Here is a 17,359-nt window from a genome sequence, read left to right as displayed (position 1 = left end):
GGCCCATAAGTGAATATGTCTCAAGATGTACACTTTCCTGGATCTGTACACAGTCCTGGAATAATGCCCTGTTCTACCACCCACTTCCTCAGTAGTCCCATGGGCCTCCAGAGAGAGAGACAGAGAGAGCTCACTCCACCTGGGCCATGTTGTTGCAACTTGCAGCTTTTATAAGAGCTCCCTTGATGGATCAGACCAAAGTTCGTCTGGTTCTGGACTTGGTTTTGAATGGCGACCAGCAAGTTACTCCTTTTGGGAAGGAAACCTGCAGGACAGGAAGGATCCCCGCCCCCTCCGGCCCAGCCCAGGTGTCCGTCCCTAGGAGGTGGTATTTCGAGAGCTGTTCTGCCATTTCACATGGAATTCCATTAAATTGTCATGTCTGATAGCCATTGATAATCCAGCCATGTATGTAAGGCCAGAGAAGTTGCTAGCCTGATATATTTATTTTCACTAGCCTCTTAGAAGTCTTATTTATTTATTTTTTTAAAAAAAGCCTTGTTTGATGGAACGCTTCATCGCTGATCTACCAACCCACATAGTTTCCAGGCCGGCAGCAGAAGAGGGGGCTTGCCTTCCTCCATGGCTGATGCCGGAACCTGGTGGGCAGAGGAAGGGCAGAGTGGTCTGTCTTTCCTCTGCAAGGCGGCTCACTCGCCCGCTCAGAATTCCTTTTCACCCATGGTGAGTAGTTGAGTACCTCACCACCAAGGGTGTTGTCCGATAACCTCTTAAAGCTGCCACCTTAGCCCTGTTTGGGCATTCAGTAAACTCATGCAATTTAGGAGAGAACAAGGTTACTCTCACTGGCCCTGCCTTTCGGTCGCAGCCCTGGCACTCAGCCGTGCCACCTTCCACGGGTCAGAAGTGGGGTGCTTGAGTACATGTGTAAGGGGTCCCCACATGGTTTAGAATGTTGCTCAAGCTAGGTTCTAAATTGCACAGGAAGCCTACTTGTGCAGAGCAAGCTCTCTGCTTTATACCTTCCCTCTCCAACATGTGGAAGGTGGCGGGGTCAAGTGACAGGGACATATCAGAGGGATGGGGCCAGTGAACGTGGCGGGGGGGAATTGTGTGTGTGGGGTAATGCTTGCATAGTGCTCTTGTGGAGTGAGTTCCACCAATAGTGATTGAAGAAGACCTCCACCTTCAGACCCATCGCTTTCAAGAGGATGTTGGTGACCCCTCTGCAGAGGAAAAGGTTTATGGGTTCTTAACCCCAGACACCCCTGCTCCCCAGCCCTGAAATCCACAAACCAGTTAAGCTAGCATACTTGGATTTAAGCCAGCTCGGTTCCAGGAATGACCATTCATTCATTCATTCATTTACAGTATTTATATCCTGCTCCACATCTAAACAGATTTTGGAGCAGTGAACAATAAAAGATAAAACAATAAAACACCAAATTAAAAGATGTTATTTTAAAAAACTGAATACCAGTACAAATTGTGGCTTGTCAGTCAAGGAAGGCTTCCCGAAATAAAGATGTTTAGAGCCAAGTGTGATGGCTGGACATCAGTTTTGAGTCCAGGCTGAATTCATTTTTAAGGCAATATAGGTGATATGGATAAGAGTGCCTCTGGGCATGTGAAAGTTGCTTTTCCCCACAGAGAAGGCTGACCAAGTTTCAGAAGCTGCCTTATGCAAGGCCAGAGTATTTGCTCTCTCTCATCCTCTGCTACCTGAATGTTTTTTGAACTGGCATTACTGGGGATTTGAACCCGGAATTTTCTGCATGCGAAGTGGGTGCTCTGCTGCCCAGCTGTGTGGTCCTTCTCCTATCAGCTTCTGCAAGTCTAAGATAAAGCAGGGGGACCTCATATGACACAAGGCCTAGCGTCCCTACAGCAGCGGATGGGGAATTTGTGGCCCTCTAAGTGATGGTAGACTGCAACTCCCATCAGGGCTAGCCAGCACAGCCAATGGGGAAGGGTGATGGGACTTGCAGTCCAACATTTGGAGGGCCACATGTCCCCACCCCCCGGCTTGTACTTCTCTCGAGCAACTGACAGCATGATCTTAAGCCTGTTTCTACCTCCAGCTTCACTCATTCACCCATGGTGTCTCCCAAAGCTTTGACCTGGTGCCCTCCAGAAGTGTTGGACTACAACCTCCAGCATCCCCAGCCAGCCATGGGTTATAGTCCATGTTATAGTTGTAGTCCAACACACTGCGAGGGTGTCAGGTTGGAGAAGACTGATTTAAGCACCCCCAAATGGGAGGCATGTATTATTCTTAAACCCAAGAAGAATGTCATAGGAAGCTGCCTTTATACCCAGTCAAATCCTTGGTCCATCCAGCTCAGACTTGTCTAAAACAGTGGTGGTTAAACTGTGGCTCTCCAGATGTTGTTGGACACCGACTCCCATTAGCCCCAGCCAGCATGGCCACTAGTCAGGGATGATGGGAGTTGAAGCTAGAGGTTCTAGCTGTTCTATGCTAACTGGCAACAGCTTTTCAGAGTTTCCCGAGACTCGGGAGTCTTTTGCAGTCCTACCTGGAGATGCTGGGGGTTGAACCCAGGGCCTTCTGCATGCGCAGCAGGGGCTCTGCGTTAGGGTCCCTCTCTGGCTCTGTGAGTGTGTAAGAATTGCCCACCCTCTTCTGCATAAGTTGCTGCCACCAGAATGGAAGGAGGCAAGTTCAGAGCGTGCATGCAGAGGCCCAGCGGACAGCCTCCTTTGTGTGTGTAGTTCTGAATTTTTGGTGAGAGCAATTGAAAGGATCTGGTCACACCTCATGCAGAGATGTGATGGAATTGGCGCTCCAGGGGAGGTGGCCCAAGGCATTTTGCTGCCTGAGGCAAAGGACAAAGCTTCAGCTACTGGGCAGTACAGAAATGGAAAAACAAGATGACGCCCTGTCCCATTCTGTGTACAAAAGCTGACTGAACTGGCGGATGAATCTGTCTTCCATGCTCATGGTGGGACAACGGTCTCCACTGGTCTTGAAGGCAGCAGGCTAGCTTACGGGGTGCAGATGGGCTGCAAGGCACAGAGTTCTCTCCTCGAACACATTCCCACTGCCTCCCAGCATCTGCCACCCGAGGCAATTCCTCACCCTGCCTAATGGTAGGGCTGGCTCTGCAGTGAAGCATAGACAAAGAGAGCAGACAGCCTTATCCTCGAACCGATGCTTGGGACTTGCAGGAGCTTTTATTCCATTATTTCACGGGGCACGCCATGTGGGAATCCCTGGTGAGGTATGTGTGCTTAAGAAGGGCCAGTGATGGAGCACAAGCTGTGCATGGAGAATTTCTCAGGTTCAACTCCTGGCACCTCCAGGTAGGGCTAGGAAGGAATCCTGCCTGAAACCCTGGAGAGCTGCTGCCAGTCAGTGTCGACAATACTGGGCTTGATGGACCCAGGGTCTGACTCAGTATAAAGCATCTCCTGATGTTTCTTTGCCTGTCGCCATGTTCCTCTTGCTGATTAAACCGCCATGTCAATGTTTGCCAGTTCATTTTAATCTTTGTTTTTAATGTTTGTAAACCTTTGGCTATGGGGCAGTATGGAAATGTTGATGATGATGATGATGATGATGATAATAATAATAATAATAATAGATTCCAGCTTCTGCTGCTGGGATTTCCAAAGATTGCTTGCTACTTATGCTTCAGTTAAATTGATTTACAAAATAAAAATACAAACCTGATTTCATGACGGATTAGTTTGGGGAGGTGAACACTTCACCTTGCCATTTTTTTGGGTCATGTTTTCCAACTAGCTGCTAACTTTTCCCCAAATCTCTTTAAGCCTCAGTTCTGTGCAAACCTAATCTGAGAATCCCTTGAACCAATCTGTTCCTGTTTTGATTACAGGCAGTACATCTTCTCTTTTAAAACCTTCCTTCTTCTAAATCTGAATAAGTTCCCTGTTTAAGGCAAAAGGCACATGTTTTTCATTGGGAGAGTTAAAAAGCTTCAGCACATAATTACGTATTTTTAGATGGCGAGTAACCTTCTTAAAAGCCAGGCTAGCCCCTAGAAGGGAGCGTCTTCAGAAAGCTGCTGTTAAGGCAACCCAACCCCAAACATCTGCAGCGGAGCAAGTTCTCTTTACACTTTCTGCTTGGAAATGTTTCAAAGCCACCAGTTGGAAGAATGCCTCTTGTTGAAAACTTGACTCTAGACATAGTCCCATAAGCTTTTGTGTGTGTGTATGTGTGAGTGTTAAGTTTCTTCAACCTCTGTCTGTTGTTTGACTCTAAAACCAGCCTCTGGCTATAGATTTTTCTTCTGCTAAACCTGTGTAATTAACCCCCCACGCACACTAACTTTCCATGGTTGCTGGTGAATTAAATGTCTGTCTGTCTCTTCTTCTTCTTGTCCTTCTTCTTCTTCATCATCATCTCTATCTTGCAAGGTTATAGAACAGGGGCAGCCAAACTGGTACCCTCCAGATGTTTTGGACTATGACTCCTATAATTTACGGGGCCACTGTAAATAGGTTTGGCTGCAGTTGCACCTTCATGCAGTCAAGTGTACTGGAAGGTTTAGCCCTTTCTGAGCTTGTGTCTAGCAAATCTCTTGCTGCAACCTCGCTGCTGAATGTGCAAATATCCCCCACTGCTGTAAGGTGTGTGGTTCTCCAGTTGCTTGCGTTTGGTCTTGAAATAAATCTTTTTAATCGTGGAAGGTCAAGTGCTTGTTTCTAAGGGAGTTGGGGGTTCACAAGCACAGCACAGGCTCTTCTAGAACTGAGAATAGTGAATTCAGTCCTCCAGAGCAGAAAGAATTTGGGCTAGAGAGTCCTTTCTCAAATGTAACCATTTCTAGAGGGGTAGTTGTGTTAGCGTCTGTTGCAGCAGAAACAACAAGAAGTCTTATGGCACCTTAAATGTGTCCAGGAAATGTGTACAGGACCTTTTTCTGTCTAACCATGCATAGGATTGCACCTTAAATTGGTTAGACCGTAAGGTGCCAGATGACGCTTTGTTGTTCTTTATCAAATGCAGCACCCTCTGCATTGCAACGGCATATGGGGCACCCACAACACCGTGCTGAGTGGGAAAAATGTGAGGAAAAAGTGGGGTTCTGAATGCAGGTGTGACAGAAGTGAAGAAGTTAATAGAGGTGTTCTCACTGTGTGTGTGTGTGAAAGTTAAAACAAGAAACTTGTCCCCGCTCCAAAGAAGATGTTTTTTCTGAGCCTAAAGATTCATGCAATCCTTACAATCGACCTGTGCAACCCTTATAATCCCTTGAGCGTGTTGGGCAGTTGAAGTGGTGGTTAAAGTATGGATCCACTCCCCCTGCTTCAACATATTGGGGATGGAGGGATTCTAATAAACCTTAGTGATTGTGAGCCAGAACTGAGGTGTGATGGAATTGCATCACCTCTGCAAGACCACACCTTTTTTACTCTGTGTCACTTACTCAGAAAGGACTGCCCCCCCCCCGTTCCATACCGACAATAGTGATGTTAGATTAGAATACCTCCTACCCCCGCAACAGTTCATAAGCATGTTACAGTGGAGAATATCCGTCCTTCCATCACTCTGATTTCTAAGGATAACAATGTGATTAAAGTGTATTGAAGGATAATATAATCAGCGTCAAAGGACGTTGCATTCTGTTTTAGGGGTCCTTTCAAGGCAGGTTCTGCAGAGCTAGGCTGATAATTCTCGCTGTTCAAACATTTGGTATAAGGGAATGAAAGGATTATAAAGTTAAGATTTCAAAATGTCCCAGGTTCAATCTCTGGCATCTCTAGAGAAAAGGATCAGGGTTTTTTTTTTCCCAGGTGAGGCTTTTATTTCATCATGCCCTGACTCATTCATGGAGTTTTACAGGTGTCCCAGCATCATCATTTTCTATTTGTGATGCTCATGTGTTTTCCCTCCCCGCCGTCTGTCTTTTTTTCTTAATGCAGGAAATCCGTTATTTTATTATTTATTTGCTATGTTTATATCCCGCCTTTTGTCCTCTTGCAAGGAATCCCAAAGTGGCTTACATGGTCCTCCCCCTCTCCATTTTATCCTCACAACAACCTTGTGAGGTAGGTCAGGCAGAGAGTCAGCGACTAGCCCAATGTCACCCAGTGAGCTTCATGGGCAAGTGAGGACTTGAACCCCGGTCTTCCCAGTCCAACACTCTAAGCACTGTACCTGGCTCTCAAATGGAATAATTCATTCATTTGCGTTATACCCTGCCTTTCCAGCATGAGAATGGCCCTCAAGGCAGCTACACAATACCTTCCAATTGGTAGCACTCAGACCTCTTGGTCTGGAAGCCCCCCAGGTAGCAGGGTTTGGGAACGACCTTTCTCTTCCAGAAACAATGGATTGCTGCTGCCCCTTGGTGTAGACAGGCCTTCTCCAACCTGGTGCCTTCCCGATGTTTTGGACTTCAACTCCCATCAGCCGCCACCAGCTTGGTCAATGGTCAGGAAAGCTGGGAGATGTAGTCCAAAAATCCAGAGGGCACCAGGTTGGGGAAGGCCAAAACTGCGCTAGATGCACAAATAGTCTAAGGTAGCTTCCTATATCCCAAAAGTCTTTTGTGGGAGGGCTATCAACATATTTTAAACAGAAGTGGTTTAAGTCTCCTAATTTCCTCGCTTGCCTGTTCAGAACACGCCTATAACATAAGATCAAGAGTCCGTCTAGATCCATATCCCAGTTCAAGCAGTATCCATCTAAATGCCCCTGGGCAGCTTATCAGTGGAGCATGGCAGAAACAGCTCTCCCCTGTTGTCTGTCTCCGTCATCTAGTGCTTGTAGGTATACTGCCTCTGCACATGGAGGTCCCATTGGCAGCAGTATTATCTAATGTGAACTGTGCCAGTCTTCCTTGGCCTTGTGTAGAGGAACTTAAAATATGTGTGAAGAGAGACATGTAATCCAAAAGCAATGCACATCAGTTTTTGGACCTGGGCCTATGTTGGTGATAAAGCGGCTTGCCCATTGCTTCTCCTGGTGAGGGAAGATGGGGGCAGGTTGTGTCTCGGCAAGTGATGGATAGTGTGAATATGTTCCTCAGGAAATGCCCCCCCAACAGCTCAGCACTAATTTGTACCTAATTTTCTCTTGTGTCACCTGTTAGAAGATAACTAACTGCTTGGATAAGAGATCTTTGATTTTTAAAGTGCTCGGCCTTCTAACCTATTTGGGTTGTTGTTGCAATGAGAAACCTTTGGCTGTTCTGGTCTTTCCCCTGCACTAGCTGCACATCTCCAGCTGGGAATGTTTTAGCTGGGATTGGGTGGTCTGCGTAAATGTGCCCTAAAAGATATGCTGTGTGTGTCATGCTGAGCTTCTCTATCTGTGCTGGTTAAATTCTAACCTCCCAGGCTGAAGCTTTTGATATATACAAAGATAAATGAGATGGAGCTGATGAAAGAAATTAGAGCTAATGTTGTCTAAACAGTTGCAGATCGCTTACAGCCATTAATTTCCCTGCCAGCTGATTAACAATCGAGGAAAAAGAGGAAAGGACAGAAGGCAGGTGCTGGGATGGAGATGGGCTAATCTTGCCTCCCTTGAACGGAGTGACTAAGCAGGCAGAATCAAGAGGGCATTGTCTGTTCCTCTGAGTCAGAAATGAGTGGCCAGAATACCTGGGCAAATGAGCTGCTGCCTTTGTCTGGGACAGTTTCTGCTTGGGATGTTGGCTATGAGCTTTTGAGTCACACGGGGCTCTTTGTCAGCATGGATGATCAGTGTGGTGTCAGTGGGGAGGTGTGTATTTTAAGGTACAAGAATAATGGCATTCTTTGAGTTTGCTGTTTTGTCCCAGGCAGATAGGAAGCTGCCTTCTGCCAAGCCAGACCATTGGACTATCAAGCTCGGTATTGTCTGCACTTGGTTGTTAGAGGCTCCCTGGCATTTCACACAGGGCTCTTTCCCACCTTTACCTGGAGATGCTGAGGACTGAAATGGGGGCCTTCTGCATGGACTTTACCACTGAGCTACAGCCCCAACACAAAACAAGCTGGCTTACAGGGAAAGGGTGGACGTTTGTGCATCCAGGTCACAGTCAGGTCCCCAAGGCAAAATCTTGTAGTAAGCAAACATGGTTCCATTGGGTCCTGATGCTTGACAGTCGATATAAGGAAGAGGCTTGCAGCATGTGTCGGGCTTAGGTATTTAGGTGTAGAAGGCAGTTGGTCCAATTAAATGTCAACCAATAAGCACCTTCAGCCATAGAATTAGCTGGTTAGTTAGCTCAAATCCATTTATCATCATCATTTATTACATTGCTATGCTGCCCCATAGCCGAAGCTCTCTGGGTGGTTCACGGCAGTTAAAACATTAAAATGCATTACACAGAGTTTAAAAGCCATTTATATAAAAACACACAGACAATATACACAAACAACATTTATGAGATTCAGTCCTGTGAAGGCTACAATTCTAGACATTCTTTCTAGGGCGTAAGCCCCATGGAAGACAGCGGAATTTACTTCGGAGTAAACAGCCACCTCTTTCTTGAGCTTCTGTGCTGCAGACCCCATTTCTTCTTTTTGGTCACCCCTGTCCTTAGGCAGGTTTTCTGACCATATAATAGTCGATGCTCTGTTGAAGACATTTTGAATGTTTGTTGACATTCCATGACATTACAGGAATCCCATGGGGTGAAGGTCTTGCAAGGAAAAATATGGGCTGTGACGCTTGTCTCCCTTACAAGGCAGATCTCCCTAGCTCCCTTTTTATGGGGGGGATGGACAGTTCTGATTAATCCCACACATTCTTAATGAGAATTTCCCACCATAATTGATTGGTTATGCCCATTAAGTCTCCCAGCTCCAATCTAAATTTAAGATGTTTGCTAAAAGCCTTTTTTCTTTTGGGTCCATGTCCCTTGTTCTCCCTGCCTTATAAATCTTTCTCAAATACACTTTTGTCACTGGAATGGGTCTAACCAAGCTGTTATCCCTCTGGCTTGATCCTCTTATGGTTCTTCCTTCATGATCTTTGAAAAATTCTGCACATGCCTGGTGACTCACTTGGCGAGGAGTCTTAATTGCCCTTGATGAGTTTGGTGTCCCTTGAGCAGGGCTGTCACAGCTGATGTATGACCTTCCAGTCCCATGCATTCATTTGCTTGCCAGTGAATGAGGAGTTGAAAGCATGGGTTGCAGAATTAGACTCTCATGCCTTCTCCTTGCTGACAGCAGAAGCACGTTCATGCTAAAAAAGAGAAAAGAATACAAGCAGCTTGCGGACATTATGGACTTGCTAGAGGGTTGGTGCCAAGTCTTTACGTTTGGTGTAACCCACAGCCGACCTGTGATTGCTTATTAAATTACATTTAAAAATCCGGCCCTTCCTTCCAGAAGTTCAGGGAGGCATAGATGTCCTCCTTTCCTCCATTTTATCCTGAAAAACAGCCTTGTGACGTAGACTGGGTTGAGAGAGAGAGGGAGACTGGCACAAGGTTACCTAGTAAGCATTGTGGCCAAGTGTGGATTTGAACCCAAGTCTCCCTGGATATCTCTCCATACTGAAAACATAACATTACTTAGCATGTATACTTCACTACGCCTTACAGGGGAAGGGCCGTGGCTGAGCGACAGAGCCCCTGATTTGCATGCAGAAGGTCACCGGTTCGATCCCTGGCGTCTCCACGTAGGGCTGAGAAAGAATCCTGTGTAAGTGATGCTACCACCGGTGCAGACCAACCTTCCCCAACCTGATGCCTTCCAGACGTGTCGAACTGCAAGTCCCATCAGCCCCAGCCAGCATAGCCAACTGTCGGGAATCCCGAGCATTGTTATCCAAAACATTTGAAGGGCGCCAGATTGAGGAAGGCTGCTGTGGCGGAATGGATGCTTGCAGGGGGAGGGATACCAGGGCCCATCAGCTGAAAGGAGATACGGCTTTGCCCTGCCCTGCTGGGTCCCGCGAGGTTCCAGTTCTGTTTCTTCTGCTGTTTTACAAAGAGAGCAGGTGGGGCTCATTGTGGTTTTCTTCTCCCCCCTCTTCTGCCTCAACTTGAATCTGGGGTAAAGTGTACCTGCAGGGCGCAGCTTGGCAAACAGCTGGTGCTGAGGGCTTTCGTACCTCCCTTGGCACCGTTTAAGCTGGCGCTGCGCCTGCTGGGGAAGAGCTGAGTGCACCAACTCTGCGGCTTTGGATGGCCCCTTTTAACCTGAGCTTCGGGGTGTGTATATGTGCACATTTCTCCTTTCTGTGCCCTGTCAGAGGCTGTTCTCTTGCCACAGAGTCTTCGTGTGCAGAGAAATGTGGATCATTGCTAGCATGAACCTGGGAGGGAAATTTCCGTGTATGGTGAGAAGGGGAACCAAGCTACTGCCTGCGATGGTTCCCCCTTCCTTGAAGCGTGGCTCTGGCAGCTTGACACGCTGCCAGTTGCCTGTGCGAAATGCAGCAGCGTTTGCACTAGGAAATTGAGGCCCACCCTGGGAATTTTTGAAGTGGCAGCCACTGTAAGGTGGGGGGGCAGAAGGAGAATTGCTTCTCAGAACTGGAAGCTCAGCTCCTTTCCTCTTTTTGCAGGAGTGTGGCTTTTCCTTGTTTTTTTTTTTCTAGTCGGCAAGGGGAAGGAAATCAGCTTTGTAACCCATTCCCTTTCCAATTTGGCTCTCCTGTTGATGGTATTAAAAGAGCCCCGCCAAATCCATGTAACGATCTTATCTAACCCAACATCCTGTTTCCGGCATGCCCAGCTAGTTACTTCCAGGAGTTCCCAGCACTGGTCAGGCATGAGAGCATTGTCCCTTTCCTGTTGCCCCCCACTAACGGATACACGGAGATATACTGCTTCTCAGCCTGGAGGTTCCATCTAGCTGTCATGGCTAATAGTTCTTGACAGACCATCCCGTCTTCCTCGTCCTCTTCCATGAATTTGTCTAATCCCCTTTTAAAGCCAGTCACTATCATTACATCGTATGGCAGTGAACAAATTTCCCTATAATAATTCTCTGCTGTTGCATGAAAAAGAATTTTCTGTTTGGCTGCAGTGCTGGCATCAAGGGTAGGCATGGTTGGGTACCTGTTGAGGGCCTGCACCCCAGCAGGGGCCCACTGACAAGAGCCCCCTGGAGTTGCTCCTCCTCTTCACCATTCCACCTGCTTGTTTACTCTCGCTCTGGCGGAGACAACGGTGGCGGTGAGGAGGAGGATCAGGAGATGCCTGGAGGTCTTGCCCAAGCACCCTCCAGAACCTGGCACTGGCAGTGTTTGGTTCTCCTGAATGTTCTGCCACACCAATGACATTGGGTGATCCTGGATTCTAGTATTAGGAGAGAGGAAGGAGAAATCTCTCTCTCCGCACCATGAATAATTTTATAACGCTCTTGTCCTTGGGCCCTCCCCCCGTTGTCATATATGCTAACAGCAAGCTCAGAATGCCGAAGCAGCGTGTCTCACACGCAAGGGGGAGGTATCAGCGGGCTTCAGAGGAATCCTGAGTTTTGCACAAGTACAAAAAACTTTAGAGGGGAAAAAAAGCCTCGAGTGTGGAGGACCCTCCCCACAAAACAGTCCAATGTGGACTGAGTCTGCTCAGTGTCATGGACTACTGACTGACTCTCTGTTGGGAGGGGAAAGGGAATATCTTGGAAGAGGCAGGGCAGGCCAACACCTGGAACTGGAACACTCCACTGCAGCACTTCGTTGCAGCACTTTGTTGCAGTTTCCACTTGTCTTGATCCAAGTAAACAAAAAAGACCCAAACCTTTCCTCATAGGAGAGTGGTTTCAGCCCCCTGATCACTTTAGTTGTTCTTTTCTGTACCATTTATAGCTCCATACGATATTCTCTTTTGAGATTGGGGCAACAAAACTGTACACTGTATTCCAAATGTGGCCATACCATATACTTCCATAAAGGCATTATGATACTGGCTGTCATTATTTTCTTCTTCACTCCCTTTCCTAATAATCCCTACCATGGAATTTTCTTTTTTCACAGCTGCCACATACTGAATTGGCATTTTCACTGAATTTTTCACCACAAGTCCAAGATCCCCCCCCCCCCTGCAACTTATTCCCTGCCAGTTCAGAACCGATTGGTGTATGTGTGAAATTAGGATTTATTTATTTTGCCCTGAATTACACACTGTTGCCCATTCTTGTTTGTTTTTGTTGCCCATTCTAATACTGAGACGCTTTCTGTGCTTAACATGGCACACCTGGGGTTTTCACCATCCTGAAGCATTTGGTGTCAAATTATTGGTATACGTATGCAAGCTTTTGAGCAACACAGAATTCTATAGCAAGCACAAGGGCTGGTTCTTGGGATCCCCCCCCCCCGCAATGATTATTAGCCCCACCTGGTGCTAGGGTCGATGTGGTTAATGCAATATTATGGCTGTGCTGGCGACACCCAAAAAGTTCTAGCGGGGGGAGGTTTATATAGCCCTTTATGATCTTCACAGCATGTCACATGCTTTGACCTTGGAGATCCTTACACCAATCCTGCAAGGCAGACCAGTTTTATTTATTAAGTATCTAAAGCTTTTTCCCCCATTAGGTGCAGTACCAAAGATTAAGAAAAGTGGCAAGCTTACAAACTAATAGGCATGATACACAAGGAAAAAGGATAAGGAGGGGCAAACTCAGGCATTAATTCATAATAATATAAATAAATAAGAAATATTATCAGTATTCTGCCCACTTGGGCCCACAAAGCAGTGCACAATTTAAAACAACAATACATGAAAACAGTAACAAAGAAAAACAAAATTCTTTAGAACGGGCCGAAAAATGTTACGAAGTGTTTATAAACTTGCATGTTTTATGACCGGGTAGAATGGCCACTGACAGAGACTTTCCTGGGAGAGGAAGTTGGCATGACTGCTGGCCCCAACCAAGGCAGTGGAGTGGCCTCCATTGCCCCCCTCTGCTGGGGCCAGGTGGACTGGCTGCTAATAGAATATTAACCCCATATTGCGGGTGGAGGGACTGAGCCCTAGAGAGAGTGCCTCGCCTAAGACCAGATTTGTGGCACCAGTGTGATTCGAACTAGGGACTGCCTAGTTCATGGCACAGTCTCTTAGCTGTTATGCTGTCTTGGTGTCTGTATCTTTTGGGATTGGTGGTCAGTTGTCCCGTGGGGTGAGCCACTGAAATGCATGTGGCAGCCCTGTGGGAGAGGTACCTTTAGGCCCTGGACTGACTCCACCCACCTAGGTTGGCCACTGGATCCTTCTGGATAGCAAGGAGTATAAAAGCTCTTCCTGTTCCAGTTTTTGAGCCTTGTTCAGATGTCCAGAACATCTGGAGGGCACCACATTGGGAAAGGCTGGTTTAGCAAGATCCAGTCCCTCTCAGTCCACAGGTGGTGTTGTACGGGTAACCCTTTTGCCTTTGACTCCAGCGTTTATATAGCTCCCATTCCAAACTGGTGTAGTGGTGGCACGGCTCACAGGGATGCAGCAGGGGCACTTTTTGATTAGCAGGGACACAGACATCATCTGCCACCCCCCTCAGAATTCTCTGTTCCCTCTGAGCGTAGCTTCAATCCTCCCAGTAACTGGGGGGAGGGATGAATTTTCCCAGCAACACTATATTGTTCCCTGTTGCAATGCGAAGTAGTTTGGGGTGGATTGGCCTTGAATGGGCAATAAAGAACTGGTGGAGATGAAAACTGCTATAGAACTGGCTTGTTGATATGGATCAATGCAGCTGCCTGCATTTTAGGATTCTCCCTGGGGGAATTGTTATAGGGACTGTCAGAGAGTGCCTGCACTTCAAAGTGTCCTGTTACACCACTGTTTCTGACGTGGGAGAAATGTTGTGGTTCCACCTGATCTCAGCACCACGTCACTTTCCTGGCCATGTTGTCAAGGTCGCAAACCTTGCAGCGTTAATCTCTCTGATCGATGGGAGCCCCCCCCCCCATCCCTGTGCAAGGTTGCTCCATGACTTTCTCACTTTAGAGTTTAGTTTTGGCCTTTTTATTGAGTGTCTGTTTTTGTTTTTTCCCTTGTGGAAGCAGCACGGGTGGATGCAACCAACATCCACAATGTTTCGAATCCTCTCTCTTGGTTTGTTTACTGTCATGGCTTGTGAGCTGCTCATCCTCTCAGAATCGCAGAGGCGTACATGGGGAACGGGGAACCATGGGTGGGTGACTTCTGGCATTTGTGCCCAAATTGACGCAGGCAGTGAGAGCATGGGACGTGCCTAGACAGGAACAAAAGGGCCTGTAGACCCGATTATGGTGTCAAGTCAAGGTATATGCCTTGCTTGCCTATTGAGAGCCAGTTGCTCTCTCTTCTCAGGAGCTGAGATGCAAAGCCACCCCAAGAAATTGCAGGGGTGTGTGTGCGCATGCGTATGTACTGTGGTGCGCACTGGAGTGTTGCTGTCTCTTACTTGTGGAACAGTTTTCCATAAGGCTGGTCTGCCACTGAAGTATTTTATTTACACACACACACACACACACACACACACACTATTTAAAGCATTTTTACCCCTTTCTTCAGCCAAAGAAAGGAAGAGAGACTCCCAGAGTGGATTCCAAAGATCAGTAAATGAGACAGTCCCTGCCCTCAAGCTACAGTTTAAAAGACACAACACCAAAGGAAAAGGGAGTGGGAGGGAAGAGGAAAAAAATCCCCAAGCAAACTCAGGTGCTAGATCTTGGTAACAAATTTCTTATGATTTATTTAATTATTATGTTTCTGCACCACCCAATTGCTGAAGCTCTCTGGGCGGTTCGCAACAATGAAAATCACAAAATACACCATGGAATACAATATAGAATTATAGAAGAGTAGGGTTGGAAGGGGCCTATAAGACCATCGAGTCCAACCCCCTGCTCAATGCAGGAATCCAAGTCAGAGCATTCCTGACAGATGGCTATCCAGCTTCATCTTGAATGCCTCCAGTGTGGGAGAGTCCACTGCCTCCCTAGGTAAAATATAAAAATTTAAAAGTTTAAAACTACAGTATAAAAGTAAAACCAAAATACAACCTAGCAGCAATGCAGAGATAGCATCACCGATGCAATGAATATGAACTTGAGCACACTCCGGGAGAGAGCGCAGGACAGGAAGGCCTGGCGTGCTATGGTCCATGGGGTCACGAAGAGTCGGACACGACTGAACAACAACAACAACAGATTTAAAACTAAAGGACTAAAATGCCTGGGAAAATAAAAAGGTCTTCACCTGGTTCTGGAAAGGGCACAATGCAGGAGCCAGGTAAGCCTCTCTGGGAAGCTCCTTCCATAACTGGGGTGCTACAGCAGAAAAGGCTCTCTTCTTGGAAGCCACCCCACCTGAATTCCTTTGACAGGGGTTCCCAGAGAAGGACTGCTAAAGATGATCTTGGGGTCTGGGGAGGTACATATGGGAGGAGACGATCCTTCAGATAACCTGGCCCCAAGCTGTTTAGGGCTGTGAAGGTTAATACCAGCACCTTGAATCAGGCCCAGAAATGGAAGTCAGCCAGTGCAGATGGAAAAGTACTAGCATAATATGATAACGCTGGCCAGAACCGTAAACAGTCTCGCTGCCCAATTTTGGACCAGCTGAAGTTTCCAGACTGTTTTCAAAGGCAGCCCCACATATAATTCATTGCAGTAATCCAGACAAGAGGTTATCAAAGCAGGAGAGTTCATTCTGGGAGAGGGAAGCCTGTTTCCTTCTCTAGCCAATGGATGGGGACAGGCTGGTCTTCCCCTTGCTATGATGTTCTTCCTGGGAAATGCAGCCTCCCTGTGGCGCTTGGTTCTCTCACAGATGGATGAGGCCCGAGAGTGCTGTCCTTCACCTCTGCAGTCCCAGGGTAATTATTGTGCTCTCCAGGTGCATGACATTTGACAGAGTGATGTAAGGGGGATGGGGGAGAAAATACAGGTCCCTGCTCCAAGGAGCTTACAGTCCAAGTCTAGACAATTGTGGGAGGAATAAATATGAGCAAAACTGCAATTATGCTAACATGAGCTGTGTTTCATTAGAAGAGTGTCTTGTTTCCCACAGCAGTCAGCCAGGTGCATCTGGGAAGCCCCAAAGCAGGGCAGGAACACAAGGGTTTTTTTCATGTTGTTCCTCCCCAGCTATAGGTTCTCCAAGTTGGACTGCCCCTGAAGATGGAGATACCATATAGCCATTGTTAGTATGTTATAGTTTATTTATAGTTTTATAGGTTACTTAGTAGCCATTGATAGATCTCATCGTCACCCATGACATTGTTTTAATTACTTTTTAATGCCATCACCACAACGGGGGATAAGGGGGGGTTTGGAGCAGGAGGCAATTCAGCCCATAACTCCAGTTCAAGGTGGGAGCGGACTTGGGGGTGGAAGGCATTTTAACAGTAGGCTAATATGTTGGGAGGGAGAAACAAACCTAACGAGATGTGAACTAAAATGACGAAATTCCCTCATTGCTTCATCTTTCTGACTGCAGTATTTTATGGCTTCTTGCAGGGTAGCTAATGAAATTAACTTCCCGGTGAGTGTTTTTTATAAGCTGCAGTTGCCTGCCTGCCTGCTTGATGGGTAAAGATGAACCGTCCCTACTGCTCTTTCCAAGGGTCTTGAATGTTAAGAGTCTGTGGGGATTCTTTCGTAATCATGTCCTCTCTCCTTCTTTGCTCTAGGTGAGAGTCTGGAGGTATTTGAAAGGCAAAGAGGTTGTGACTCACGAGATCCTCTTGGACGGTGGAAATAAAGTGGTGATTGGGGGGTTTGGGGATCCCTTGATCTGCGACAACCAGGTATCCACGGGGGACACACGGATTTTCTTTGTTAACCCTGCCCCGCACTATATGTGGCCTGCGCACAAGAATGAACTGATGCTCAACTCAAGCCTCATGCGGATTACGCTGCGCAATCTGGAGGAGGTGGAACATTGCGTGGAAGGTAGGTCTGGCCTGTGTTCAGAATTTGGCTCAGGGGTCCACACAGCTCACAACCCACAACCATCTTTCTCTTAGGCGTAGCATGGCTAGAACTGTGTACACTCAAGGCTCAATAATATCAAAACTCTCCCCCCTGGAAATCCAGAAACTGCAGCCTTACATACATGGAGCCAAATAAGTTTTCTCCACTTATTTTTGCACGTCACTTTTGTTCAGCAATTGTTGCCTCTTTGCATCATTTTATTCTGGTTTTGTGTGCCATGGGGAGGGGCCAGGACCTAACAATCCTCCACCCTCCAAACCTCTAGGAATCTCATTCATCTGCCTCTCTGGCTTCTGAGATCTTGCCAGCTGTCACTGACATGCTTTCAAACATGACTTGGCAATCATGAGGACTAGAAACTTAATAGGTGTATGTTTTTTAAAAGCTGAGATTGTTGGGCAGCTGAATAGCATGCATTCAGTACCACCTTTTGCAGTCCTGTGACAGATGTACACAGCCCTGATTATGGTGTCTGCTTGTACCGATTGTGATAATATTGAGCTTCAGCAAAAATTATTTTCCAGACGCATCCAAAAA

At 47.0% G+C, this 17,359-nt stretch overlaps 1 protein-coding gene across 1 annotated transcript in view; it reads left to right on the top strand.

Annotated features, from left to right (window-relative positions):
- Positions 1 to 17,359, top strand: part of AGRN (agrin) — a 306,032-nt gene that overhangs the window by 2,011 nt on the left and 286,662 nt on the right. The window contains exon 2 of the mRNA XM_084822037.1: positions 16,519 to 16,780. Coding sequence (XP_084678163.1) covers positions 16,519 to 16,780 — 262 coding nt within the window. The remainder of the gene's footprint in view (positions 1 to 16,518; positions 16,781 to 17,359) is intronic.

This window comes from Heloderma suspectum, chromosome 15 (assembly GCF_057233095.1).
Source record: "Heloderma suspectum isolate Gila_16-S chromosome 15, 16-S_ref, whole genome shotgun sequence".
Taxonomy (NCBI): domain Eukaryota; kingdom Metazoa; phylum Chordata; class Lepidosauria; order Squamata; family Helodermatidae; genus Heloderma; species Heloderma suspectum.
Note: the sequence above shows the minus strand (reverse complement) of the source record. Positions and strands in the feature narration are given on the sequence as shown.